Here is a 27,601-nt window from a genome sequence, read left to right as displayed (position 1 = left end):
TCCTCACGTAGGATTTTACCTCGGCGCTTCCCTGGATGCCAACCGCCCTCCACGGAGACGGCTGGAAACTGCAGGAGGAACTGCTTTTCCATGTAGGCAGGGACGTGCTAGCAGTTCCGCTGATCTCTGGCCTCCTTCACGCGCGCTGAGTTGTCCACCTGGCCGCGCTGCCCTGGGGAGCTCGAGGCCACGGCTGCCCAGCGCCCAGGCCGCCTCGAGGTGAGAGACGGGACCCGGGCGAAGAGCAGTCCAGCCCTCGCAGCTACTTTCCTGCCATCTTTTTTTTTTTTTTTTTTTTTAACGTTTCTATTTGGAAAGAATTTCAGGCCTATAGAAAAATACAAAAATAGTACCCAGAATTCCCACCGGTTGTTTACCCAGATTCCCCAGATGTTAATATTTTACCACATTGGTTTTAATCATTTTCCCTCTTGACATATTTCAGTGTATTTGTGTGTGCATTACCCTTTTTCCCGGAAATATTTGAGGAAGTTGTGAACATGAATTTACAAAAAAGGATTTTCCTAAAGTAAGACATTTTCCTAAGCACAGCACAATGATCACACCCAGGGACTGAACACTTAGATGATACTCGTAGCTAATCTAGGGCCCTTTTCCAAATTGCACCCGTTGTCCCACCAATATTCTTCAAAAAAAAAATTTAAGAATTTTTCTGGTCTGTGATTCAGTTCAGAACCACACACTGCATAGCTGAAAGGTCAGCTCCATCCCATCCTCCCCACCCCCCCCCGTAGATGTGCAGAGTCCACACGACCCCAATCAAAACCCCATCTGCTTCATCTTATTTTTTGGTAGAAAATGGCAGGCTGAGTTTAAGGTGCGTATGGAAATAAGAAGGATCAAGAATATATACACCCTTGAAAAAGTACCATCGTAAAACCCTCACTACCTGATTTACAACTTATTTATATCGCTATAGTCAGGGAATCAGCTTGGTGTTGGCATAAAAACAGGCAAATTGCTCAATGACACAGAGTCGGAAGCCCCAAAACTAAACCCACACGTAAGGAACAGCTGATTGACCAAGGAGCAGAGGCCGTGGTGCAGGGGGGGAGTTTTCAATAAGCCGTGCTTTGGTCCCTGTCTTGTACCTTACACAAAAATTAACTCGAAATAGTTCCTAAATCTGAATGTAGAACCTAAACCTGTAATATCCCTGCAAGAAGTCATGGGAGACAACATTTGTGACCATGAAGCTCAAGAACCTCAAATAATGAACCCTATGCACCACCTTGATCAAAGGCGATCCCCTTGAGTCCTTCATTCCTCGCCAGGGAATTCTGCACCTCCTTGAGCTGCCTCTCTCAGGGAGCAAAACCCTCCCTGGCCACCCTCAGCTCGGCCACCCTCAGCTCGCCCGCCCAGCCAAGCGCTGCCCTCTCCTGAGTGTCCAGCTTCCCAGGCAGTCATTTGTGGTAGTGCCGTACGGACTGACCCGAGGTGAGCCCACCGCGCGGGCTGGGCCGCACATGCTGAAGGGGGTTCTTCAGGGCGCGCAGGGGCCCACTAAGCACAGCTGAGGGGCTGGGGTTGGGGTTAGGCCGAAGGGGCTGTTGCGGCAGCTGCTGCTGGTGCGCACCCGCCTCTGGGTTCAGCGGAAACACCTAAGCCCCCTGGGTTCCCGCTCCAGTGCTGGCTCCTGACCAGGGGGCGCCCGGAGACCCGAGCCCAAGGGAGCGGCGCCCTCTGGAGCAGGAACCACCCGCCATCGCCACCGGCCGCGCAGGCAGAGGATGGGACTTTAGTGGGAGGCGCCCCGCCAGTTGGTGGCCTTGCGGGGGGTGGGGGGGGGGAGCAGCTCCCAGGAAAGTTTCCCAGCGAAACACCCAAACGACCCGACCCCTTGTGGGGAGTGTCTACTCCGCGGGGTGCACCCACAGGGGGCTGCTGGCACCGAGCACTTGGCACACGTGTAAGGCAGCGCCGCCGGCGTCAGGCACCCCCTAAGTCCCCCGCCGGCTCCCTCCGAGCCACAGGCCTCCCCGCGCTCAGCCCCGCCCGAGTCCCAGCTCAAGGAGGCTGCGTGTAAGGGGGGCAGGAACGCGGTACCCCAACACACGCTGGCCGCCCAGGGAGGAGGGCCGGATCGGCGGGTGCCGGCGCTGCCGGCGGGGCTGCGGGGGGGACCGGGCAGCAAACACGGGGAAGCTGATAACGCGGCCCCCGCGGGGCCTGGGGGAAGGGAGCCCCGGCCCCCGCCCCCCCGCCCCCCTCCTCCCGGTGGCGACAATGAAGTCCCCCAAATAGCAGGAAACTGTGAGACTCAGGCGGCAGGTGCTCCAGGAGTTTTCACGAGAACGCGCACCTCAGGGGCGGCCACTTGGCAGGTGACTCCCCCCTGCGGACAGACCGAACCCCGGAAGGCCCGGGGGGGGGGGGGACCCCGCCCCGACCGGCCCGGCCGGAGCCCGCGGGGTCAGGGGCTCGTGGGCCCAGGGCGCTCGCGCGACAGACACGCGTCCCCCGCCAGGTCCGCTCGGCGCCCCAGGTGTCCGCCGGCCTCGGGGGCGGGCCCGGCTCGGGGGAGCCGCCGGGCGGGAGGGCCCGGGGACGGCGCTCGCGCTCCCCGGAGACAACCCCCGACCCGCGAGCCGCTCTTCAGCTCCGGAGCCGCGCCCCCTGACTCCGGGCGTCGCGCGGGGCTCCGCAGAGCGCCGCCCCGCCCCCGCCCCCAGGACCCGCGGGGCCTGGCCCGCGGGACCCCCGAGAGCCGGGGGCGGGGCCGGGGAGAGCCGGGGGCGGGGCCGGAGAGAGCCGGGGGCGGGGCCGGGGAGAGCCGGGGGCGGGGCCGGGGAGAGCCGGGGGCGGGCCGGGGCGGGGCTCGGGTGGCGGGAGGTTTGAAGCCGGAGGCGGAGCGGCCGGGCCGCGGGGCTGCCTGGGCCGCCGGCTCGCCGCTCCGGCCTGTGCGATCCGCTCCGGGATTTCCGGCCTGCACGGCCTTCCGGGCACTCGCTGCAGGGGCATTGGTGGGATCTGAGCCTGGGTCAGGGGGACCCGCCCCGCGGGCCCCGAACCCGCGTGTCCCCCCAGAGGGACCTTAGGTCAGAGGCCTCCCTGGGGATGGAGGTCTGGGGTGTCGCCACAGGTTGGAGGCCCGGGGACCCCCATGCGAGGTCTGGGGCTCCCCGAGGTATCTGCTGTCTGGGATCCCGGTGGGTCTGAGCGCCGGGGTCCCCCATGTGAACTCCGGGGTCCCCCATGTGAGCGCCGGCTCCCGGGGGGTCGGGATCGGAGGCGACGCGGTCGTGCGTGCCAGGTGAAAGGCGCGGCGCGGTGAAGACGAGGAGAGCAGGCTGCAGCCCTCACAGGGAGGGCGGGTTCACTGCGCCGGGCGGGTCGGGGCCGCGCGTCGCCGGGGAGGCGGGTTCGCAGGGCGAGGAGGCTCAGGCGGGTAGTCGGGCTCGTCCGGCGGGACAAGTTTGTAGGGCAGGTAGAGGTGCTTTGTCGGAGCCGAGACTCGTGGGGGGAGGGGGAGGCTCACTGTCTGAGTCCTCCGGGCGGGTGTCCGCATTCCTGCCCCCAGGTGGGCTTCCTGCTTGGCTCCTGCTTTCCGGCCCCTGCATGGACCTTTCACCAGGGTCTCCGCGCGCACTCACCCGGGGAGTCGCGCGCTCGCAGGTGCGTGCGGGTGCGTGCGGGTGCCTGCAGGTGCGTGCGGGTGCGTGCAGGTGCGTGCAGGTGAGGCGCGGCAGGCGAGAGCGCGGTGGGCGGGGATTTGACCGGCGCCGGCCTGCTTCCCCGCGTTCCGCGGGGGCGGGGTCAAGGCGGGTTTCTTCCCCCGGGCTGCTTGGAAAACCCGGACCGGGCCACGCCGGGCGGGAGCGGCGCTTCCGTGTGCGCATGCCCAGTGCGCTCCAGCGCGGCCCCGGGACTGGGCGCCTCATGGCGGCCCCGGCAGCTCCCGGGGCCCCGGTCCTGCCGGGTGAGGAGCCGGTGCCCTCCGCTGGGGGGGGGGGGGCGGGCGGGGGCCTCGAGCTGGGCTCCTGGGGCGCTGGAAGTCGGGGCGACGCCGCGCCGGCGCTCGGGGCGCTCCGCGGGGTGACGGCGGGAAACCGAGGCGGGGCTGTGGGGTGGCCCCGAGGGCCCCCGGGCGAGGTCGGCCCCCGGGACGGGCCAGGGCGGGGGCCGGGCGGGCGGCGGGGACACCGAGGCGGGGAAGGGCCGCGGCTCCGCCACTGCCCTCAGGTGCGCGCCCCCGCCCTCCCCCCGGCGCCCCCCAACCCTTCGGGCCCCCGCGGGGCCGCCCCCACCCCCCCCCCCGCCTTGCCCCAGAGATGCTCGGGGCGAGCCCCTCGGGGATGACTGGGGGAGGGGGGGGGGTCTGCTTTCACTTTTTAAAGTGGGGGGCGGACGAGGGCCGGGAGAGCCCGGGGCACAGCGGCGCCTCCTCGGCCGGGCTCGGGCCGGGCAGCCTGGCGGTCGCGGCCAGTGTGGGCTCCTCGCGGGCGCCTCTGGGGGCGGGGGGGGGCGGGGGCCCGAGGGCCGCGCCCGGAGCAGCGGGTCCCGGAGATCTTGGGGGCCCCCGTCGCGCCGCCGCCGCCCGCGAGGCCGCTAGTGGAAGGATCCCCGCACTTGGGGAGCCAACCCCGCGGGAGGACACCTGGGCGCGCGCCCCGCTCACGCAGCCTGCCCGCAGGTGTGGTGGCCTACGTGGAGGTGTGGTCGGCCACCGGCGCGGAGAACTACTCCAGGGCGTTCGCAGAGCAGCTCGTGGACATGGGGGCGAAGGTAAGGGGCGCGCCAGGCCTCCGTGGGGGGCGAGGGCGCTGTCTGTCGGGGCGCCGCTCCCGGGTGAGGCCGAGGGCAGGTGGCAGGGCCGGGAGACGCAGGTGTGGAGCCCTCGGTGAGTCGCGATGAGGGAACAGCGGGTCTTCGGTGACGGGCGAGGAGCGCCCGGTGGCAAGACAGGATCTGCCCGCGGCTTCTTGGCTTCTCTCCGGCGTCGTTAGTCCCCGCGAGGACAGGTTTTTACGAGAAAGGTGGCGCGTTTGGGTGTATAAAAAATGCCCGAGACGCGCGGTGTCCGTATTCGGAAGCGGAGATGGTCGGGCTGGAGACAGTGTCCTGCGAGGCCCGGGTGCCCACGGGTGTGGACGGTGACCCGGGTGGTTGGAAAGAAACGGGTTCGGGGAAGGTGAAGGCAGCGGGCCAGGGACAGACCGAGGCCAGGACAACAAGCCAGAGGGCGGGTGGGCCTTTAAAACACCGCAGGGGGCCTCCCCGTGAGGTGACCCGGCGGGGTGAGCGCAGCAGCAGCCTCTGCGGTACAGGGTCGAACCCGGCCAGCCTGGGAGAAACCCGCATGGCCGGGCAGACCGCTCCTGTCGCGCCCGCTGCTCCCCTCAGCAGTGGATTTTGTCAGTCTGCCTGTTCTGCTCCCCGCTCTGGCTCTGGTGAATCCTCTGGTGAGAGGATCTCTGGCCTGTACCCCAATTCTTGTATAAAAATAAATCTTTAAAAAAATAAAATAAAAAAATGGCTATTGTAGATATTGTGGCACAAGTACATTATCTCCTGAAGATAGTAGATAAATGTTAATTTTTACTTTCCAAAGGCACCACGTAAGTATTTTCATTTTAATTACGGGCGCGTCCCCTTTGCGGTTTGCCCGCGAGTGTGTCTTTGGTGGGGAAAGCTTTGCTTGAAGTCTCAGTCCCGGGGCACTTGGCTCCCTCCCCTGTCCCTGTCCCTTTGCGGGCCCCCGCCAGGGCAGTGAGCACAGAGATAATGTGTGTGATGCGTTTTGTAGTTTCTTTTTCTTCGTGGTGAGGGAGTGTTGGTTTACAAAGTGGTAGGATTCAGGGGTGCAGGCCCTTGAAGGGTGTCCCTGACCGCCGGAGCACTGAGTGATGGGGGAGGGGTTGGGCACTTTCATTTTGAATGGACAGTCCCCTTTTTCACCAGCCGTGCCTGCGAAACTGTGCAGCTAGTAATAATTTACTTTTCTTCCTCTGCATTTTGTCTACAGGTTTCAAAAACTCTGAACAAACACGTCACTCATGTTGTGTTCAAGGACGGGTACCCCAGCACCTGGGAGCGGGCGCGGAGGACGGGCGCGAAGCTGGTCTCGGTGCTCTGGGTCGAGAAGTAAGTCCCCCCGCTGTCCAGTGCTGCTGAAGCGTCGGAGGCCTGCCTGGCTCAGGGGCGGGGGTTTGTGCACCCCCTCTGCGCTGCTCTCCCAGGGCGGGGCCTGGCACACGCTCAGGCCCCTTTCTGCAGCGGGAATGGGTCAGAGCATCATTCTCACCCACCCACAGGGCAGTGACCACACTGCAGCCTGCCGAGGGGTTGCTGGGGCTGTGCTTGGGAGGCCTAGCGAGGAGGGTGCTGCGCTTCCGTCCCGGCTGCCACAGCAAGTAACCAGGGCCGGGACGGGGGCGTGTGGCAGGGGAGGGGTGATGCAGGCTGGGAGTTTGCTCAGATGGGAAGGGTTCAGAAGGACCAGATTTGGGGACAAAGCCCTCGGGGCGGGGGGGTCATCTCTTGGACGCGCTGAGTCTGGGGCGTGCTTTTGGCACACGGGTGAGAGGTCAAGCTGTGGGGTCTGTGCGTGTGGGGTTCGGGAGAGCTGGGCTGTGAGGCGCAGTCGGCGGGTGATTGTCAGCCCCGCTCTGAAGTGATGAGAGGGTAGTGTGGGATGGGGGCGGGTGGGAGCTTTCAGGCGGGCGGGGCCCCTCCAGCAGTCGGTGGCGGAAAGGCAGGTGGGGGACATGAGCCCTGGACGCAGGGTCTGGAAGAGCGGTCAGGTGGACGAGTGGACGCTGCTAAGTCTGGTGGTAGCTGTAGAGGCCTTTGGTCCAGGTGAGAAATTTCCTTCCACCCCTAGTTTGTTTGTTTGTTGTCTTTTGTCGGTGGTTAATTGGTTTTATCACCAAATGGTGCTGGATTCGGTGGAGGCTGCTTCTGCGTCTGTCGAGATGCTCGTGTGGTCTTGTCTTTCGTTCTCCTAGCGGGGTGGTCAGGCCCACATCCTGTGGCGAGCAGCCTCGAGCTCGGTGGGGCCGTGCGCTGCTGCTGCTTCACCCCGGCCGGCTCCTGTGGCGTCCGTGTGTTCGTGAGGCGCGTTGGTGAGGCGCGTTGGTCTGCAGTTTGGTTGTGATGACTTTCTCTCATTTTGATACCAAGGCAGTGCCGGCGTCACAGAGTAAGTTAGGTGTGTGCGTCTGTATTTTGAGGTTTGTAAGAAATGGTGTTCATTCCTCTTTTAGCATTTGGTGGAACTAACTAGTGAAGTCACGTCAGACTATCTTTGTGGAAAGATTTTTGATCAATGATCTTGTTATAGGTCTGTCACAGATTTTTTATTTTCTTCAGTGAATTTAAGTGGTTTGTGCCTTTCTAGAAGTATCTGTCCCATTTCATCTGGGTTATCAATTTGTTGACATAAATTTATCCGTAGTAATTCATTACCCTGTTTATTTCCATACACCAGCCGCAGTCATTCCTGATTTTAATAATTTTTTTTTTTTGGTCTGGATCAGTCTAGCTAAAGGCTTATCAATTTCATTGATCTTTTGAAAGAACCAATTTTTGGTTTCATTGACTTTTCTTTCCTATTTATTTGCATTTTAATCTTCATTGTTTTCTTCCTTTGCTTACTTTGGGTTCAGTTTGCTCTTTAATTCTTCAGGTAGATAAGATTATTGATTTGAAGTCTTTATTAAAAACCCAAATCCACAAATTTTGGGATTAACTGGTTCGTGAGCTGGGTGGCATCCGTTGTAGTCAAGGGCTTAGCCAAAGTGGAGTATATTTTTAGACAAAAAGTGTGGGGCAGGCTTATTGATAAAAGAAAAGGTGGTTTCAGGTCAAGCTACCTTCTGCTGGTCAGGAGACCCCGGACTGATTGGTCTCGGGGCACTTTGGAGAGGCTGACCCTGTGCTAGGTGTCCAGTCTGGTGGAGCCCCAGCGTGAAGAGCTCCTTCTTGGGCCTCTTTTTGTAAGAGAGGACATCAGTATTAATGATGCATGAACCTTACATGATCCAGACCTCAGTGCCCACTGCTAATGCTTCACTGGACACAGCCCCGCACACACGCTCGACCAGCACACGCCTCATACACACGCCTGCACCAGCACACACCCGTATGCACACGCCTGTGTACACACCACGCCCGCACCAGCACATGCCCATGCACACACTTAGCAGCATACCCTGCCCCCACACAGGCCCGCACCAGCACACGCCTGCGCCCACACACACGCCCGCACCAGCACACGCCTGCACACACGCTCCCGCCAAGCCTGACGCTGCTGCGTGGTCCATGTCCGTCTGTCCAGCCCGTCTATCTCCCTTATTTCACCTCCTGGGCTCTGGCATGGCTGCGCTCGGCTGGCTGGTGTTCTGGGGCCAAGCCTCCAGCCCTCTGCCCCACCTGACCCCGCCCGCCTCCTGCCAGGCCCTTCACTCCGTGGCCGGCACGTGCAGGGGTCACTGCCAGGCGGGCTCTCTGCCCTTAGGGACGTCTCTCGGCCCCAGGTCCTTTTGTGCTGTGCGAACTCGATTCATTTGTTCCACTCACCTGTCCACCCGTCCATCCGCCCCGCTGCCTGCCTTCCCACTCGAGCATTCCCGTCTCTCCCTCTACCGATGCCACGTTTGACTGGTTTTATGTTGTGTTTCCACTCTGGGGCTAACATGTCCCTGCCTCTCAGTGGGTGCCCATAATGTCTGTCCTGACAGCCCTGCCCGGGGGGAGGTTTCGCAGAAGCCTGGAGAGCCAGCCTAGAGAAGGCAGAGGAGACTCCGGCAGCGGCTGGCGCTCCCAGCAGAGGTGGAAGGGGCGTGGAGGGGAGGCTGCTGACGAACGGCCCTGCTAGGCCTGGGGATGTGTGGGCAGCAGTGGGCAGCTGTGGGCGCCTGAGTGCCCGCGGGGCCTGGGCGGGCCCTGGGGGAGTCTCGCTCTAGCCTGCTCCCGGGAGCCCGGCTGCTCGCGCTCATCTGCTGGGCTCCCCTTCTCTGTCCCGCCCCCCCCCACTCAGCCCTGCTTCTCAAGGAGCCCACGCCACTTCCAGTGTTGGTGACTCTGACCAAAGGTGGTCTCCGGAGGTCCTGTTCCGGGGACCTGAAGCACATCTGTAGCACACGGCCTTGCTCGTAGTTGCTGGTTGTAACGCAGTGAGGCTTTAATTACACACAGGCAGTCACTGATTTTTTAGTTTTCCCTTTGCTGTTTTGAAAACATCAGCCTTCTTTTGTGTTCAGTGTGTTTCTGTTTAAACGTGTGTATTCTCAAAGTGAAAAGCCCGGCCCTGACCCACCTCCAGCCTTGTCTTCCACCCCCCGAGCTGGGGGACCTACCACTGAGCGTTTGGAGCATGGATCTTCACCTTTTCTCTACGCGTGTGGAAGTGTGGGCCCCGCTCTGTCAGGACTGAGGCCCGTGTCCCCTCCTCCCTAGGGAGCCTGCTGGGGGCCTTCGGGACGGGGTCCAGGACATGGCCCCAGCAGGCTCCAGTGGTGCCTGAGCTGTGTTTCTTCGCCGGCTTCCTCTGGACAGCGCCCCTGGGCGGCCCCTGCACCCCAGAGGGAAGTGGGCCTCGCCCCTGGGCTCTGCCTTGCAGCCTGGCTGGAAACACTTTCCTTTCCCGCCACTAGGTGGGGAGATGATGCCGCAGGTCACATTTCTGGAGAAGCGGCTGCAGCCGGCCTCCCTGGCCGCCTGTAGATCCCTGAGCCCCCCGCCCCATGGCCCCGGGAGGTGGCTGCATTGGGGGTTGCGTCAGGAGGGTTCCCGGGTCCCCCCTGCAGACCCAGGCCGCACCCTGGCAGGTCAGGCCCTGGGGGTGGGTGGCAGCTGCCCTCTCAGCCCTGCAGAGCAGCTGCCCCATGCCTGCCCCCGGGCACAGAGGTGCCTCCGAGGCTTGTGGCGTGGAGGTGAGCGCTTGGCCGGCACCTGCTCTGCTGGCGGGGACAGCGATGAGGACCCAGGGTGCAGGTGCCGCTCACTACCCTGCAGGGCCCTGCGTGCTGGGCTCCTCCCCGCCCGGCTGGCTGCTGGGGCCAGGGGTTGACAGAGAGGAGGGGTGGGTGGGGAGAGGGCGGGCCTGGGGCGACTGTGAGGGAGAGGGGCAGGGGCCCCGGGTTACCTGGGGACCGACAGAAGCACACAAGGAGGTTCGCATTCAGTTCGATTGGGAGGGAAGATGGCTCTCCAGCCTCCATTGCCCCAGGGCCTCCAGCTGAGCGTGCTCCTGCCACCACATAGAGCGACTTGGGACAGGCGACATCACGCGGACTTGGGATTTAGACGTAAACCACTTGTTGAAGAGGCTCGTCTGTTCAGAGGCCTGTGTGGGTTCCGGCACATGTGCAGACTGAATGTGTGTCTTACACACACACGCGTGCTCACCATCCCCTCCCCCATGCAGGTGCCGCACTGAGGGTGCCCACGTGGACGAGGCGCTGTTCCCCGCCGCCGACACCAGCAAGCACCTGCCTGGCCTGGTCAGGAGGAAGGTGAGTGCCTTTGGGCGCGGACGGCACGGGGTGAGCCTGAGCCTTTCAAACGCTAGGAAAGGAAACTCCTAGAAAGACGCTCAGGAGCTGTCTCGGTTTTGCTGCCGGCCATGTCAAGGTCCTCGCCTGACGCCTTTGAGCTTGCCGGAGCCCGGCCAGCATCCAGGCTCCCTGTGACCGCACAGCCCGCAGCTGTGGCTCTGTTCTGTTAGCCGGGAGATTGCAAAAGTCGGGGTGAAGAGAAAGAGCCAAGTGTGGGAGTCACCTGCCCAGACACCAAGGCCCTTCCCGGGAGGGCCAGGCCCACCCGCACCCCTCAGGCCAGGACTCTAGGGGGCGCCTTTCCTTCTGCTGGCCCTCGGCCTTGTTCCCACTGTGGCCCCAGACGGAGCCCCCACTGGTGAGGAACAGGTAGGTGTGCTTGGCGCCCGCACAGCGGCTCTGTCCCAGCATGGTGCTGCCTGCGGACCCCCGCCCCAGGCACTGCCCACACGGCTGTCTGTGGGTGCTGTCGTGCCCCGGGAGCGTCCTGAGTCAGCCGCGTGCTGACAGGGCCTCCTGTGGGAAGTCAGGCTCTGGCACCTAGGAACATCCTGCTGATAAGGAGTGAGGGAGAAGCACATTGGATCGGAGCCCCGCTTAGGCCTGCTACATACGGGCTCTCTGAGAGAAGAGGTCAGGGTTGAACGTAGTAGGGTTGGCAGCTTCCCCCCAAAACCTGGAGTGGCCCAGACAGAAGACACCCCTCTCGCCCCTGTGAAGCGCCCAGGCTGGCAGCTGGCGGCGGCTCAGTGTGCAGGTGGCTGGAGGGGCGGCCACAGGTGTGCACCAGAGGCCTGTTTCCCTCCCGACCGGGGCCCGCGCTAGTTTAAAGTTCCCCTATTTTGTGTTGTTGCAGTTTTTGGTCTTTAGCTGGCTGCGTGGACTGACTGGCTTAAGGCAGTAAGGCAAGGCGAAATACCCTGGTGGTTATAAAAACTGCGTTTGTGTCTTATTACACAGCGTGAGTTGGGGGCACAGGGAGGGAACGCAAGAGCAGCTGGACGCTGGGGTGAGAGACTGGTGTTGCTCACAGACCTGCGTGGGGTCTGAGAACGCTGGGATCCCGAAAGGCCTCAGGAAATGTGGGGACCTGGGGCCTTTTCTTCAGTGTTTATTCTGCCCGTGTATTTTCACAACTGCACGAGGAGAAATGACCCCCACCAGGTACACGCGGGCCGGCAGCCCCTGTGTGAGCAGCAGGGTATCCGGGCGCAGCTGTCACACCTGTGGGAGGGCCCTTCCAGGCGGGCCTGCTCACTCTCTCCGTCCTTCCCGCACAGCGGAAATGCATGCAGCCCAAAGACTTTATCCCGAAAACTCCCGAAAATGACAAAAGACTGCAAAAGAAATTTGAGAAGATGGCTAAAGAGCTGCGGAGACAGAAAACGAGTCTAGGTAAGCTAAACGCCCGCGGCCCTGCTCGCCTCTGGATGTCCTGCTGACCCCTGGGGACCTGGGCAGGCCCGCTGTGCCCCAGCCTCCAGCCTCCCTCGTGTGGTGTAGCTTTTCTCCCAGGAATGGTGTGGAAAGAGGGGGTTTGCTGATCAGCGCTGTTGGCATAGAGCCCTGTTTCTTCCTCACTTTCTCGGTGACAGTACCTTTGTGCCAGACGCTGTCTTGTTCGGGTGCCCACAACAGGCAAATGGTAGGGGACATAGATGTGTGTATTTTTATTGGTTTGGGGAGATGCCCCAGAACACGGGGACCTGGGGCCTTCGGTTCTCAGTGTTTCCGGTGGGTGTGAGCCGGCCCACCCTCCTCCCACGCGCACCCTCTGGTCTGTGAGCTGCTCCCACCACGTGGCGCCTCCTGACACCTTCTGCCCGACACGGAGCCCACCAGGACCCTGCCCCGCCCTCATCACTGCCCTGTGCACTCTGCTGCAACCAGCATCGGCCTGCGGGGACCCCGCTGCACCCCTTGGTGACCCCACAACCACGGTCCCACGTCTTCCCAGCTATGCGGGGAATGTGCACCCAGGGTGGAAGGACAGCCCCGCCCCCGGCACGGGCAGGCTGGAACCCATGTCCAGGCTGACCTGGCCCCCAGCCTGAGCCACACAGCCAGACCACACGCTTCATCCTTCCTCGACGGCTCCTCCTGCGCCGGTGACGGAGCGTTTGAGCAGGTCTGGCGGGATCAGACCAGAGGCTTTCTTTCTATGCCGACTTTGTTAGTAGAAACTGCCTTTTAAAAACTAGTTGTTAAAGATTCAGCTGAAGGGCGTCTCCGTGTTGTGAGCAGTGCCGCATGAGAGTATCACCCTACCCGTGGCCAAGGAGTGTAGCCCAAGTGGTCCCTGATCTGCGCTGGGCTAGGGCAGGGCCCTGAGGGTCTCTTGCACATGCACAAGGTCTGGGCTCCAGGACGACGCACCGCATGTGCCACACAGGACTCAGTCCGCAGTCGTCCTCCACCCCCACCCCGAGTTCAGGTGCGTCTGCTAGGGCAGAGCAGGGTTAGAAGTTTCTGGAACCCTCATAACCCCCCAGCAGAGACAAACCCCTCCCCACCCCCCAGGCACTCTCAGTACGTTCAAACAAGCTTTCATGACACGTTCAAACAAGCTTTCATGACACGGAGCCTCCACGAGGAAATAAAGACCCACGTGTAGGGCAGAACCCCAGCAGGAGGTTGAACGAGGAGAGGCCGTTAGAGAAAAGTGACTAAAATATACAGGGACCCGAGGGACAGGAGTAAATTAGCGGAGCCGGGCGGCTCCTCTCCCTCTGCAGGAGAGGACTCCTTGCTGCCTGGCCCGCCTCCAGCAGAGGAGGGAAGCCAGGGAGCAGGGCGGCCTGTGCTGGCCCCACCAGGGGGTGCCAGCTCGTGCTCTGCCTCCACCTGCTGGCAGGTTTGTGACCCAGGCAAGGATCACTTGACCTGTGTGTCTCAGTCTTGTCCTCCAATGGAGATGCTGAGCCCTTGGGTGCGGAGGGCTTGGGTGGGGGCTGGCTGAATGGGCAGATGTGCTCAGTGCCGTGTCTGCGGTGGCCGTCCCCAGCTGGCTGTGCCGGGTTGCTGCGGGGAGGGCCGTGCCGGGCCACGGCGGGGGAGGGGGCTCTCACGGGATCATGTGGGAGTAGACGGGCATTTGGGGGGCTTCAACTCAACTATTTCCTTTCAGATGAGGTTCTTTTATTTGAATCTAATGGCTCGTTGATGTACAGCCCCTCGGGGGCTGCGGGCGGCGGCCACCACCTTGTGATGGAGAAGCGGCTGCAGGAGATGAAGGACAGGCGGGAAAACCTCTCCCCTACCTGTAAGTGCTCCCAGCCAGGGGCGGGAGGCGCTGGGAGGCCTCATCGGCGCCTGGAGACGAGGCCTGCCGCCTGTTCCTGCACAGGCCTGGCTGCTTCACGGCGGGCGTGGTGTTCTCGCCAGAAACCTCAGCTTCATTAGGGGTTCACAGCCTGTCTTGGTGTGTGGTGTTCTCCCATCTTGAGATTTTAAAATTGCTGAAGTTACCACATTCCCTGGTAATCGGCCTTGATTGTCTGTTTCTTGACAACTCAGTCAGGGTTCACTGCTGCCTCTCCTTGTCCAGCTCTTGCCCTGTCCTGTCCGCACCGTCCTCTCAGGCCCTGGGTCCTGCCGGGTCTGCTGCGGGGCCATCTCTTGTCCCTCTGGCTGCATTTGTTTGCGCACCGTCCGCTCTTGCTGTGTCCAGCTAAAGGCTCGTGGACGTGGTTTGTTTTTTCAAAGAACCTGGTCTTAACTAGTTGATGTTTTTTTCCTTCATCTTTTCTATTGTCTCTTTAGTCTCATTTCACTTATTTCTGTCTGATCTTTATCGCTTCTGGCCTTCTATTATCGTTGGGTAACGTTTGTTCTTTTTATAGCTCCTCGAGGGCAAAGTTAAGTTCTTTGAGATTTTTCTTGTTTGTGAGGGAGGCTTATCGTGGGGACCGCATCCTCCTGGAAGCACGGATTCCCCAGCATCGTGGCTTTTCGCAAGCTGCCTTTTCTTTGTTGTGTCTCAGGGTCTTTTTGTTTTCTCTCTTGATTTCTCCTTCCACCTCAGGCGTGTTCAGCAGTCTCAGCACAGTCACGTGGGTGCCGGTGGACAGCTTGCTTTAAACTTCACTCCAGGGCGGTGTTCTGCCAGTTACCTGCACCGGCACAGCGTCAGATCCAGCAATGGCAAATTGTGCCTCTTGGTTTATTCTCATTTTGTAATTGTTTGCTTACGTTTTCTCAGGAGACAGCCCTTTTAAATCTCCTTAAAAAACACCTGTGCATGTGAGACCTGCTCTTCTTTCTTGTGTGTCGCGTGCTCTGCCTTGAAGGTAGCGCTCAGGGCCTCGTGGCCTGTGCCATCCCCGATGTCCCAGGAGTTTTCTGAGGAACCCCTAGGGTTTCGCTGCTTCGGCACACTGACACAGGCCCGAGAGGCCTCGGCCGAGGGCTGGCCTGGGCCTGGCGCTGTCTCCAGGCGTGCAGGCCTCGACCCGCTCTGCACTAGCAGCTGCTCACGCGCACACCTTCACTTACGCCGGCAGCCTTCTGCAGCCCCCTGCAGAGCCTCTCCGGCTCCGGCTGCCCACACTCGGGAGCCTCCCCGAAGGAAAAGCACAGCCCAGACAGCGGCTGCTCGTGCCCTTCCCAGCTCCCGCGCAGGCAACGCCAGTCGCCCAGGCCCCTCGACTGGGGTCTTGATGCCTCATGACAGACACTGTGTCAAGATTCTCCTCGCTGGGAGAGGCGTGAGCCCCACTCAGGGTCTGTGCTGGTGCTTGCATTAGCTCTGGGTTGGGACGCACGGGGACACATCGGCGTGTGTGGCTTGTGAGCGGACGGCTCGTCTGGGCAGGAACAGCAGGGCGGCGTAGCTGATGACAGGTGTCCATTCTGTCCTCAGCTTCCCAAGTGACCGAGATGTCCCGTGACGGCCAGGCCAGCTCTCCGTGCGGAGCATCTGTGAACACCTCACATGATGATTTGTGTTCAGGTAAAATGACTTTTCCGTAATGTGTTTAAGCTTTGAGAATATTATGATTTTCTTATTTGGAGCTTCTCATGAGAACAGCTAGTTAAAAACTGGAATTCTTAATTAAAGCTTGAAATTAGGTGTTGTAATTTAAAAAATGGGTGTTGTAATAAAATGAAAGCTTGAGAAACTGCGTGAGTTAAGCCTCCTCCTTGGTTCCTGTGGGTTTTCTCCCAGGGCTTTGCTTTCTTGGCACAGAATCCATCCCTTGTTTTCTTTAAATCCTCGTTCCCTTCTGCGTGCTAATTGACACGCGTCTCCGAGCGCGCACAGTGAGAGGAGCAAGGAAAAGCGGCGCACGCGGCGCACCCTGAGCTGTGGGAGCCGCGGCCGTGCGCGCCGGTTACCTAATGAGTACGGTGTGTGGGCAAGCGTTAAATCCGAGTTCAGTGTGTATCTCTGAGGTGGGAGCCGTTATTCCAGCCCCGGTCTGTGGGCCGAGCCCCCTCTGGTCAGGGCCCCCCTCCTGACTTGCTCCTCGACGCTGCCTCATGTCGGCATGACGGCCACGGCGGTGACGTGTCTCGGGTGACATAGGGAGCCTGCACTGAGCCTCCTTTTCACACATTATGGGTTCTTGTCATCTTTCTGGTGTGCATCGAAAGGATTTACTCACTCACCTAAATCTCCATTCTGAGTGACGGCTGATGCACTTATTTCCTGCGTGACGGCCGTGGGGACTCGCCCGGCGCCACCTCACTGGTGAGCTCCGCCTGTGGGCTCCAGACACAGTGTCCGGGGAACCCCACTCCGGCCCAGTGACTCGGGTGCTGGAGTCGGCCCGGTCCCTCTGCTGAGAGAGCCAGCTGGTGCCAGGTCACTGCTGGAGGGGTGCGCCTGGACCTTGGGGTCCACCTTCAGAATTTGCTCTTAATGACACATGCCCTTCTTGCCAGCTCTCTGCAGTGTCTCAGCTTGTTTAGCTGCTGACCTGTGTCCTGTGTGTCCATAGAGACGCCAGCTGCCCGGTGGTGCGCTCCCCTCCGGGCAGAGCTCTGAGTGCTTAGCCACAAACTCCTGTCACCCCGGAGCTGTGTGAGGCCCGCCCCGTCCACTCGGCCAAGCCTGCCCCACGGGGCACCAGTGCCGGGGCCTCCACTGCACAGGGTCCTGTGTCCGGCCGCGAGAGGCGCGGTGGGAACAGCTGTGTGACCACAGTCACCACTGAGTGGAGCTTTCAGGGCCCAGCGGTGGGCTCTGCAGGGGCCGGGCCAGGCCCGGAGGAAAGAGGCTGCAGCTTCGCTGCCTCTCCAGAGCCACACCCAGTGGGGCCCAGGCAGTGAGTGTAGATAAGGGTGAGGCCTCAGTTGGGGGCTCTGGGGCGCCCCCCCCCCCCAGCCTGAGAGCAGCAGCCGGCGCCTTTCCCAGCGTGGGGTCCTGAGGGCGAGGCCACGAGCATCTCCTCGGCGTGGGCCGTGCGGACCCCATCCCCGCCAGCCCCGGAGCGCAGCCGGGCGCCCCTCGAAGCGAGGGGGTGCGCACCCCGAGCTGTGCCGCGGGTGTGACCTGCTGGGCACAGAGTCCCCATGTGACCAACCGTCTGCTCAGGGATCCCTTATTCATCTTTTCCAGATGACTCCTTCGCCGGGGACCTGCACACGTCTTTTGAGGAGCTTTGTGGAACCTCGCGAGGAGGCCGGGAAGGGGAGCCCCGGGGAGCGGCCGGGGCCCCGAGTGTGCCGGGCACCCCCGGGGTCCCCACCCTGGTGTCCCCGCGCCCCCACCCGTGCCCCCACCGGCCGCCCGCGCTGCGGGGGTCCCCGCGTGACCAAGGCCGGGCGCGAGGACGCCGGCGGGGCGGCCCCATCACCCCGGGCCGCCCCCGGGCCCGGCGGCCCCCCAAGGAGTCGCGGCTGCTCCCCGCGGACAGCGGCGCGGACACGGCCTTCGACGACTACTTCTCGCCCGCCAACCTGCGCGAGCGCCGCGCCGCGCCCCCGCCGCCCCCCGCGCCCCCCGCGCCCGGGCTCTCCCCGCTTGAGCGCGCGCTGGTGCTGGGGCGCAGCGACCTCTCGCGCATCGGCAGGGCCCGCGCGGGGAGCCCCTTGCCCCCCGGCCCCGCAGAAGCCGCTGGCCCGGCCCCGCCGCCGCCCCGGGAGGGCCCCGCCCCGCAGGGGAGCCCCGAGGATGCGGGAGCAGCCATCGCCCCGCGGGGAGACCCGCCCGCCCAGGAGCCGCAGGAGCAGCCGGAGAGCCCGCCCGGAGGCGCCCCTGGAAGTACGTGAACCCCTTTCCGAGGACCCGGTGAGAGGAGGGTCTGCGCGTCCGCCCTGCCCGCCTGGCCGGCCCTTCGTGATCACCTGCCTCCCGCCTCCAACAGCGGGGCGCCCGGTGTCCCCGGGGGCGGGGTGCGGGAGACCGGCCGGCCCGGGGGGCGCGGGGGTCGGGGGGCGCCTCTCCAGCCGGGGCTGCTGCGCCGCCGGGGCCCGTCCGGGGGGCTGGCCAGGGGGGCTCACGCCCCAGGGCGCCCGGGGGCACACGGGGAAATGGTTCTCGGTATTTATTCATGAAGCCGCGTTGGACAATTTCAGTTACAAAATAAACCCTTTTTTAGAAGCGGCCTTGTCAGGTGAGAGGCGCGTGATGCCGGCCTCGCCGGCCCCTGCCCGGTGCCCTGAGCCTGCCCGGGCCCAGCGCTGACCCCCGGCCGGAGCCGGAGCCGGAGCCGCGCGGTGGCCGGTGGCCGGGCCAGGGCCGCCGCAGGGGTGGGCCTGGGCTGCCCGCGCACCGCTGGGCTCAGCGCCCGCGGTGGAGACACTGAATTTTAACCAGCTTTACCTGAAGAGCAGGTTCAATTTCCGCATGATCAGGTTTTCCTTTTCCATTCCAAACGGGTGAAACGCGGCTTCGTTGTCTGACTTGTCCTTCGGTGTGAGCCCCCAGAAACTGTCTCACAGGGAGAATTGTGTGTGTTTCAAATTACTTTTCACATCTTCGCTCTCAGAAATTTGTAAAATTCAACAAGAGACTGTATTGCACGTTCCAGCTGGCGTATATATATTTCAAAAATATTTATTTTAAAATCATATTGACTTTAAAGTTAATATAAAACAGTAGATGTATGAAGTTGTTTTGGAAATTTATAGCCTGCTTTTTCAAGCTTACTTTCTCACTCTTCTCAGATTCTGGGTCACGCACACATGGTTCCGGTTTGAGCAGCGGGTGTAGGCCGCGCTGCCCGGTCACCTGGCGTCTGGGGCTGGAGGTGTGCGGCCTTCCCGCAGGCGTCATGGTCTCGGGGGTGGGCACCCTGTCCGACCCGCGCTGTCCAGATGCAGGGGTGCCTTCCAGACCCGGGTCACCCTGTGCCATTCCAGAGGGCGTTTAGAAAGTGAGGAGACGTGTTGTTAGTGAAGTGACATGCTGTCCCGCCTGCAACCAGCCTTCTTATATAAATCCCAGGCCTGTGTTTTAACTGTTGTAATTATCAGCAGGCAAGCTGAAGGGGCACCCCAGGAACCCCCAAACATGCACGCTCTAAATAGGTGCTTACATTTTTGTCATCCTCCCCATGGGTCTCACCCACATCTCTTTCAAGTGTTTCCACGTCCCCCAGTCCCTGGTCCAGCCCAAGGCCCAGAAGGATGTGTCTCCGCGCTCCGCGTGCCTCCTCCTGGTCCTCTGGCTGGGGTCCTTCTTACCTTCCTCTGGGGCGTGAGCCCCACCTTTCACTGGGTGGACCAGGGAACATGGAACCTCCCCTTTTTTTGACTGACACTGCTAAAATTGATGCCCTTTCATTTTCCCCCATATCTACCTGGACAGTCTTTTCCAAGCTCCACTGTGTTCAGGAGAAACAATAATCAATCACAGGGCATTGTTCATGGAGGTCCAGGCAAAGTCTTCCAGTTTTGGAAATCAGTCCAATCAGAAAAAATATATATTTCTGGAGGCACTAGCCAAACAAATAGCAAACAGACTACTAGAAAATCCCGGCAAGAAACATCTTATAACTGGCTCAGCATGTTTAAAATCAGTTTCTCTCCACCTTAATTCCAATCCTATCTACTGAGCAGAATACGTTTGCAAACTAAATCTATTTCCAATCAACTTCACCAATTTTTTTATAAACTCACAGGGTAGAATAACCAAGCAACAATCCATGGTAGTTGGCTTTGTTGGAATACCCCATATGGGACTACAGGACGCTCTCAGCAGCCAGTCTGTGCAGGCTTCGGGGTCAAGGCCACAGTCTTACCAGACTCCACAGCTGGGGTTTCCGCTTCTCAAGGTCCCCAGGGCTTTCTCTCTGGGGCGTCCTCACCCTGCCAGTGGAGGCGAGTGCCCCACCTTCATTGGAGGGTCTGTGGAACCTATAGCAAAGCAGCAGGTTCTCCTCTTGGCTCAGTTTGCATTCAACTTCTGGAAGAATTTCCATCAAAGCCATATAATAAAACATTCCCGGTTCTTTTGTGTAAAGAGATAAAATTCTCTATTGATATTATGCAAAAATAGACCCATTGCTATGCATAATAAAAATTAATGCCACTTTTTCATATCATGTTGTTGTCAGGGAGAGAGAAAATGCAAACGCAAGTTCTGTTTACAGAAATGAATCATTGCCGCACACCCTGGACAGCCAAAATAAAATTTTCTTTGAGTCTAAACAAAATACAAAAAATCTGTATCAAAAATCATGTTGGTCTCCAGCAATACGTTCAGTCCTTTGTAGGAAATTCTCTCAGAAGTTCCATCAATTGGAATGAGCTGAGGTCTCTCCTTTTTATTTCTTCAGAAACAGTTTTTGAAGATGTCCAAGCATCGAAATAACCAACAATATTGCAGGACAACAGTCAGAGTTGACAGTTTGCATGGCAGGCATTAAAGGTTTATATACCCATTTTAGACCACCAGTATTAGTATTAGTAGACTACTGGTATTTATTATATATCCAAGTTAAACATTTTTCCCAAGAGGCAATGCTTCCCTTCCAGTTTCAGTTTACTAGGTAAAACCCAAATAGGCAAAATTCTCTTCATGTCTTTCCTTTGAGCAAAGGGAGAAACTTGATGGAGTATCTCAGGAGCTCTACCGAGGTTCCACAAAATTTGCTCAAATCAAATGAAAAACAACCAAATTTTCCTTTCAGTTTAGATTTCTGGGAAGTTTTGCTGTAAATATTACCCCAAAAAGTACATATAATTGCATACATGTTTCAAAGCAACCCATTAAATTTCAAATTAGTTCCCCTTAACCAAAAATTATCCCAGATTATACTTCCTGGAAATACTTACACCGGTTCCCATTACATTTTTGCTCAGAATTTTTATGGGTACCATGTATACCAATTTTATATCCTCTAGAGGCCAAACAATTAAATACAGAGGGAGGACACAGATTATATGACACGGTTCCTTTTTCATTAGCCCGCTTGGAACACCTTATACAACTGTGATTTTATTCATGGCTCAGGAAAAAAATCAAGATTACGTTCTTTCCATGGAATAAAATCAAACTAAAAACTGGAGTGTTGCTGGCAGAAAGTTGTCCTCTTACGTGCCTAAGACTTTGGAAACAGGAAGGGAAAGTTCAGCCAGAGCAATCACAGATGAGGCCGGTGGCCGTTTATCACGTCAGGGCTTTCCGTGTTCAAGCCTTCGCTTTAGAAGTCAGTCCTGAGGTATCCTGTACAGAAGCTGAAAGAGCAAAATAAAATTAATTCAAAAGGAGTCATCTCCTCTGTTAACCCCCAAAGCATGCAGTCCTGGGGTTTCCTTTAACGAAGCTGAAACAGCAAAATCAGAATCAAAGTATAAATCAAGTCCCCCAAACTAGAGAGGGACACTGTGGGTATCAAAACCTGGTAGTTACCCATGCAGAACCACCGCAAGGCTGCCCACCAACCGGGAGGTTCTGCGCGGCCTTCTCTGGCACCCAGAGGGCTTTTAATCAAGCGAGTGCTTTCTAAAACACTAGGGTGCTTCCTCAGTAGGAAGAAGAGTCTTAAAATCTTGTCTTTCACCAGCATTCAAACAAATCCAAGAATGCATATGGCAAATATGCCCAAAAACAGTGTAGACACAAAATTCTCAGTAGCAAACCCCTTCAAATTTAATCCAGATAGAAGCACTCTAATAATTCTTATCAGAAACCCAAGTATCTCCAAGAATCCTTTAAGGCTACCAGAAATTAAAGTCTTTCACCTTAGCCCCCACGCATAAATTTGCTAATCCAAGCCATCCTTGCTCCAAGGTAAGCTTGCAAAATCCCCTCAGGCCCATATCGGGAATAGTCACGGTCAAAAGCCCAGAGTCACTACAGAACCCCACGCTACCTTCAGAATCGCTTGTTAAACCTCTAAGCCAGCAGAATCCCGAACAAAAGTTCATAGTCACAGAACTGAACTTGTGCTAACAGAGGATGCTATCTAACAAACAAAAGCATAACCTTAATAGGAGACCAACGCTAAAGGAAAAAATCATCAAAAAAACTTGTGAGCTTCAGGGCAGTGGCCGTGCGGACCCAAGCCCCATCTTGGAAGCAGGCCTTAGAGGCAGGCGCCGTATTTGGTCTGGCCACGTGGTTTCAACTTACTGCCATCTTTAGAGCAAAACTGCTGCCTGCCGCACAGACCAGTTTCCACAAAATTGGTCTGAAGTCATGACTAGAAGCAGACTGCACAGTTTCACGGTTCCCACCAGGCCCAAGCCGGTTTCTCTAGTCAAGGTGTTATAGAGCCAGCCCGATATTAAACGGGTTCCTGGCTGTGGGTCCTCACCCGCGCGCTTTAAAGGGACTTATGAATACTACAGACACACACAAAAGGGTTAATAAAAGGTTTATTTACAAGAGAAAAAGAAATAAGGAAAATGTACAACTCAGGGAGAAAATAGGGAAATAAAGTCTTTAATGCGTCCTACCCGATCCGACGACCTGGAAACCCAAAGTCACTCTCAGAGCTGGCCGGACGCTGCTAGCTGGTGGAGAGCCAAAATGGGGGAGCCCCCAAAGCCCACGTGTCTGCCTTTTGTATCCACCTGGCTGCTTAACCCCACCCTCAGGTCCCAGCCACCTTCCCTTGGGTGGGGATGGGATGTGGAGTTCCCAGTGTCTTTGGCTTTGACCTGGGGTGGGGGTGGAGTCCACAAAGCCTGTATGGAATTTGCTTTGGGACAGCCTTTTCCCCCTAACAAAGGGCAGGAACAAATCTTCACATATCTGAACAAACGCTGGGAAAACAAAGACCACGTTTGCGCTTACAGCAGCCGGTGCCACGGACGAGCCGCCTTTCCCCACGGGGCTGAGGAGGTCATGGCCTACGCCCCTTCATGGTTGCAGACTGCGGTCACCCCAGGACCCCAAATATCACATGCTCTAAATAGGTTCTGCCATCCGCCCCTCGAGACACCGAGCTCTTAGTACACAAGACCCGCAGTCGGGAGAGGAGCAGCGGGCAGCCGAGTGAGGAGAAGGCTGCGGCTTCCCAGTGAAACACCCAGTCACCCGTCCCTCGTGGGTCAACCACCAGACAGGGGCGGCCCGAAGCAGGGCCACTGGGGCCTAAAAGCTGCCACACGTCTAAGGCGCCTCCTGGGGGGATTCGCAGGAAGGGGCAGAGGGGCCAGGCGAGTCTGGGAGGAAAGAAGCAAAATCAAAACAAAGGCTGCCCTGGTCAGCCTCCCCACGGGTCTCACCTCGTCTCTTCCAAGTGTCTCCTTCCCACCCCCGAGTCCTGGGCGCAGGCCCGAGGCTGAGAAGCCAGCGCAGCTTCTTTGCGTGTCTCTGTCTCCTCTTTGTGGTTCCTTTTAGCTTCCTCTGGGCCCTCAGCCCCACCCTTCGCTGGTGGGCAGCAGCTCCGGTGGCGCTGTCTCGGGGGGCTGGCTCTCCCCTGGGAACCCGCCACCAGCCAGGCAGAGCCCGTGGCTGGGGCTCCCGGGCCGGACGCAGCCTGTGCCCCGCTGCATGCCCGGCTGCAGCCTCGGTCGAGATAAACGTCCCGGCTGCTGGTCTCCATTCACGTCCCCGTGCTGTGCTCCCGCCGCGCAGGCCGCTGTGCCATGACGGCCCGGAGCGGCTCGGGCGCTTAGATGACATGCGTCCGCAGAGCAGCACCAGGAGCAGGTCTGGAAATCGTTGTCCAGTGATGTTTTCTTCAAAGCTCTAGTCCTCTGTCTGTGCGCAAGTGCACAGGCACATCACGGAAGTCACCCTGAGAGAAGCTGCCCACGCTCAGCTACGGTGCAGGGGGACAGCGTGGGCGGCACAGCGGGGAGTGGGCCAGGGGCCCCCGGGAGGCAGTAGAGGTGGGCGAGCCTCTTGGAGGCCCCACACGTCACTGCGGGTTACCTGGGTCTCCACCCAGGGCGTGTTCCTCCTGGGCTTTGCGGGGAGGCGCTGGTCCAAGGGGAGGCTTGTGGGGGCTGTTATCTGCCATGAAGCTTTGCCCTGAAGCAGGTTCCTAGAGAAACTCAGGCCCCGAAGCCCAGATCGCCCCTTCGTCTGCTATGGAGCTTGTCCCCTGCCCTGGCCTCTGGTTCTGGTCACTGCGCGCCTGGGCGCTGCCATTGGAACAGTGCGGGGCAGGGAATTGGTGCCAGGCGGGGCTGCCCACCCTCATCATGCAAGCTGCTGCTGCCCTGGAAGGGGGCACTGCTTGGGGTGTCGAGGGAGGAAGGAAAGCGGCACAGAGACGGGGCAGGAGCATATGCGATTCGACTGGAGGCGCAGTGCACAGGGGTTCTGGTGCGGCTCGCTGCTGGCCTCCAGCCCTGGGGTCTGACTGCTCTGCTCTCCCCTTGGTCTCAGGTGCTCCGGGCCGACCCAGGAGCCGGGACGCGCCGGGCAGCTGGCGGGAAGGCGCGCAGGACGGCGTCTGGCCTCTCGAGGAGCCGCGGGGCATAGGGCGAGGCCCCAAGGTGGGTATGTCAGCGCTGGGCCGTGGGAGCGGCCCGCTGCGCGCCTTTTCTTTAATGTGGCTGAATGTGGGGAGAGTCTAGTGATGGGCACACTCGGCTGCGCTCCAGACGGGGCTGCCTCCCACTCTAAGCGCCATCTGGAGGGCACCAGCAGCCCCTCCCCGGGCACGGGGCACAGCCCTGATTTGTTTCCTGACCCCTGAGCCCACCCCAGGGCATCTTCCAGGTGGTCACCCCTGTTGTCTGCTCGGTAAATACTGTGGAGGGACCTTGAAAACACCACACACACACACCCCCGCGCACACACACCCCACACACACTCATCCCTGTCTCAGCACAGATGGAGGCTGAGCTCCCCGCTGCGGACGTGGGGACTTCAGACATGTGACCTTAATGCCCCCGGCCTTTACCTGGCGCGCGCGGGGTCTGCAGAAGGGCTGGGCTCAGACAGGCAGCCGGGGGCTGGGGACTGGCCATTCTCGAAGCAGCCCCCTCCGGGCAGGTGGGGGAGGACAGCGCCTGTCTGTCCCAGCCCCGCTCCCACGCAGACACCTCGGCCCCATGAGGCAGGCTGGGCGGCCACGCCGTGGTGTTGACACCACGGGAAGCGGCCAAAGAGGGAAGCAGAAGACACGCCAGCGGGTCACGCCTGCCTCCCCCTGCCTTTGCTGACGGCTGGGAGCATAGTCGTTCTGTTATAGGACAGGAAGAGGGGTAGCCCAAGCCCCGCAAACCTGCCTATTCTACATGGGTTCTGCCATCCGCCGCATCAACACAAAACATAGGAGACTTTAATGGGAAGGAACTTTAATAAAACTAGGAAACAATACAGGTAAGGCGAATAGTCTAGTTTCTAAATGAAGCACCCAAAGTTACCCGTCCCCTCGTGGGTAAAAGTCCATCCATATGGGGTCGGCCCAGAGCAAGGCCCCAAAGCCTGCCACGAGTCTAAAGCATCTTCCAGTGGGGACACACAGAAAAGGGTCACAAACAACCGGACAAGCCCGGAAGGAAAAGAGCAAAATCAACATCAAGATAAAAGCTGCCATGGTCACCTCCCCACGGGTCTCCCCCACATCTGTGTCACCCCGTCCACGACCAAAAGACAAGCGCAGTTTCTTCACGTGTCTCTGGGCTCCATGCGCCTCCTCCAGGTCTCCTGGCTCCATCCTGCTTCCTTCCTCAGTCTCTTCTGCAGCTTCTCCTCTCCCTGCTCAGCTCCACCTCCCTTGGGTGGGGCAGGGAACCTCCCCCTTTCCTGGGGACCACTCTGTTGCAATCCCCCCTTTTAATTTTTATTCCACCATATCTATGGTGGCACAATCTCAGGGTGTAGTCTTAGGAGACAGTCTTTTTTCAGGGTTGCAATGTGTGTAAGAGAAGCAACAATTAGTCAGCAGCATTGTCCATGAATGTCCAGTATGAGTTTCATTACTTAAAAATAGTCCATTATCCAAGCCAAAAGAAAAAATTTGGAGCATTGGCTAAAACAAGATAGCAAATATATCAAAATCACAGGGAAAGAATGTTAAAATGGTTCAACTTATGCAAAAACGAATTCTCTCAACCTTGATCCCAAACTTTAACAGCATAGCAAAAGTTTGCAAATTAAATCTACTTTTAAACCATTTTTCCTATTTTTGCATAAAATCACAGGGCAGAAATAACTAACAGCAATTTTTAGCTGGCTTTGTTGAAATACTCCATACAGGATCAGAGCGAACCGGTGGCATCCAGTCGATGTAGGCTTCAGGTATAAAGTTGGTCTCATCAGACTCCACCTGGGCTTTCCTCTTCTCGAGGGTACCAGGGCATTTTCGTTGGCCGGGTTGTCCAGTCCTGCCAATGGAGGCAAGCTTCCTCACCTTCTTTGGAGGTCTCTGGAACCCTACAAACAAGGCAAACAGGTTCTCCTCTTCTTGGTTCAGCTCTTTTTCAACTTTCTGGAAGAACTCCACACAAAGCCACACAATCAAACTCACGTCCAATTTTTTGTTAAAACAGACAAAATCCCTATGTAAGTTATGCAAAAAGAGACTCTAAGATAAGTAGCAAAATTACTACCACTATTTGTATGCCGTGTTGGTATCAAGGGGAGAGAAAATGTGACAAGTTAGCTTTGCTGGAAAAAAAATTGCAATCTTGCTGCAGATCCTGGTTACTCAAAACAAAACTTTGTGGATTCAAGACAAAATGCATAAAAAATCACCAGTATTATGTCAAAGAACACTTAGTAAATGTCAGGTGTATTTCCAGGTCTATTCAGTCCTTTGTAGGAAAGTTTTTACTCTCAACAGTTCCATCAATAGGAATCTGTTGAGACCTTTTCTCCCTATATTTCCAGAAACAATTTCTGTAGCTATGAAACAATTAAATTATACAATATTACAAGGTGACAATCACCAATGACAATTTACATACATACCAGATACTGAGAGGTTTTTTTTTTTTATACACATTTTAGAAAACCACTGTTAACATTTTGTACATACCCAAGTTTTACCATTTTCCCAAGTGACAATGCTTCCCTTTCAGTTTTACTTCATTAGGTAAAAGCCAAATAGAACAAATTCATCTAATGCCTTCCCAGGAGGAAAAGGAGAAACTTCGTGGAGTGTCTCAGGAGCTCTACTGATGTTACACAAAATTTACTTGCATCAGTCAAATGACAGGCTACCAAATTTGTACTTGAATTTAGATTTCTGGGAAGCTTTGCCATAAATATCAGAAAATTAACAGAAACAACAATATTCAGTCTCTATGAAGGCACCGGCTTAGTTCAGTAGCACAATGTTGACAATCAAACCATAACTTTTTGTTTTTCTCATAACTGGAGACTCTTTTTTTTTGTTCAACGTCTATGGGCACCACGTATACCAATTTTTCAACCTCTAGGCCAAGACAGACACAAGGACATACAGACATACAAAATATAGACAAAGACAGTTTTTTTAGTTATGCCACGTAGAATATGTTATGTAACTGCAGTTTTACTCCGTAGGCTCAGAAAAAAAATGTCAAAGTCCAAAAAAAATGTGGAGTGTTGCTGGCAGAAAAATTTCCAGTTGTCATCCTGCAAACCTAAGACTTTGGAAATAGGAAGGAAAAGTTTTATTAATCACAAGAGTTACATGACCTTGTTTATCACCTTAGGGTTTTCAGTGTTGAAGACTTTTTATTAGAAGTCAATCCTGGGGTATTCTGTACAGCAACTGAAAGAATAAAAGTTAACT

General features: G+C 58.0%; 1 protein-coding gene across 1 annotated transcript in view; it reads left to right on the top strand.

Moving 5' to 3' along the window:
* Positions 1-3,000: 3,000 nt before the first annotated feature.
* The window catches only part of MCPH1 (microcephalin 1), a 104,326-nt gene continuing 79,725 nt past the window's right edge, over positions 3,001-27,601 (top strand). The window contains exons 1-10 of the mRNA XM_037526727.1: positions 3,001-3,173; positions 4,658-4,749; positions 5,990-6,108; positions 10,394-10,481; positions 11,804-11,918; positions 13,651-13,785; positions 15,385-15,474; positions 17,086-17,730; positions 18,148-18,218; positions 23,916-24,368. Of these exons, the coding sequence (XP_037382624.1) occupies positions 3,128-3,173; positions 4,658-4,749; positions 5,990-6,108; positions 10,394-10,481; positions 11,804-11,918; positions 13,651-13,785; positions 15,385-15,474; positions 17,086-17,730; positions 18,148-18,218; positions 23,916-24,368 (1,854 nt within the window). The 5' untranslated portion in view covers positions 3,001-3,127. The remainder of the gene's footprint in view (positions 3,174-4,657; positions 4,750-5,989; positions 6,109-10,393; positions 10,482-11,803; positions 11,919-13,650; positions 13,786-15,384; positions 15,475-17,085; positions 17,731-18,147; positions 18,219-23,915; positions 24,369-27,601) is intronic.

This window comes from Talpa occidentalis, unplaced genomic scaffold (assembly GCF_014898055.3).
Source record: "Talpa occidentalis isolate TD23 unplaced genomic scaffold, MPIMG_talOcc4v2.1 talOcc4.4, whole genome shotgun sequence".
Lineage (NCBI taxonomy): Eukaryota > Metazoa > Chordata > Mammalia > Eulipotyphla > Talpidae > Talpa > Talpa occidentalis.
This window is presented reverse-complemented; position numbering and strand designations above follow the sequence as displayed.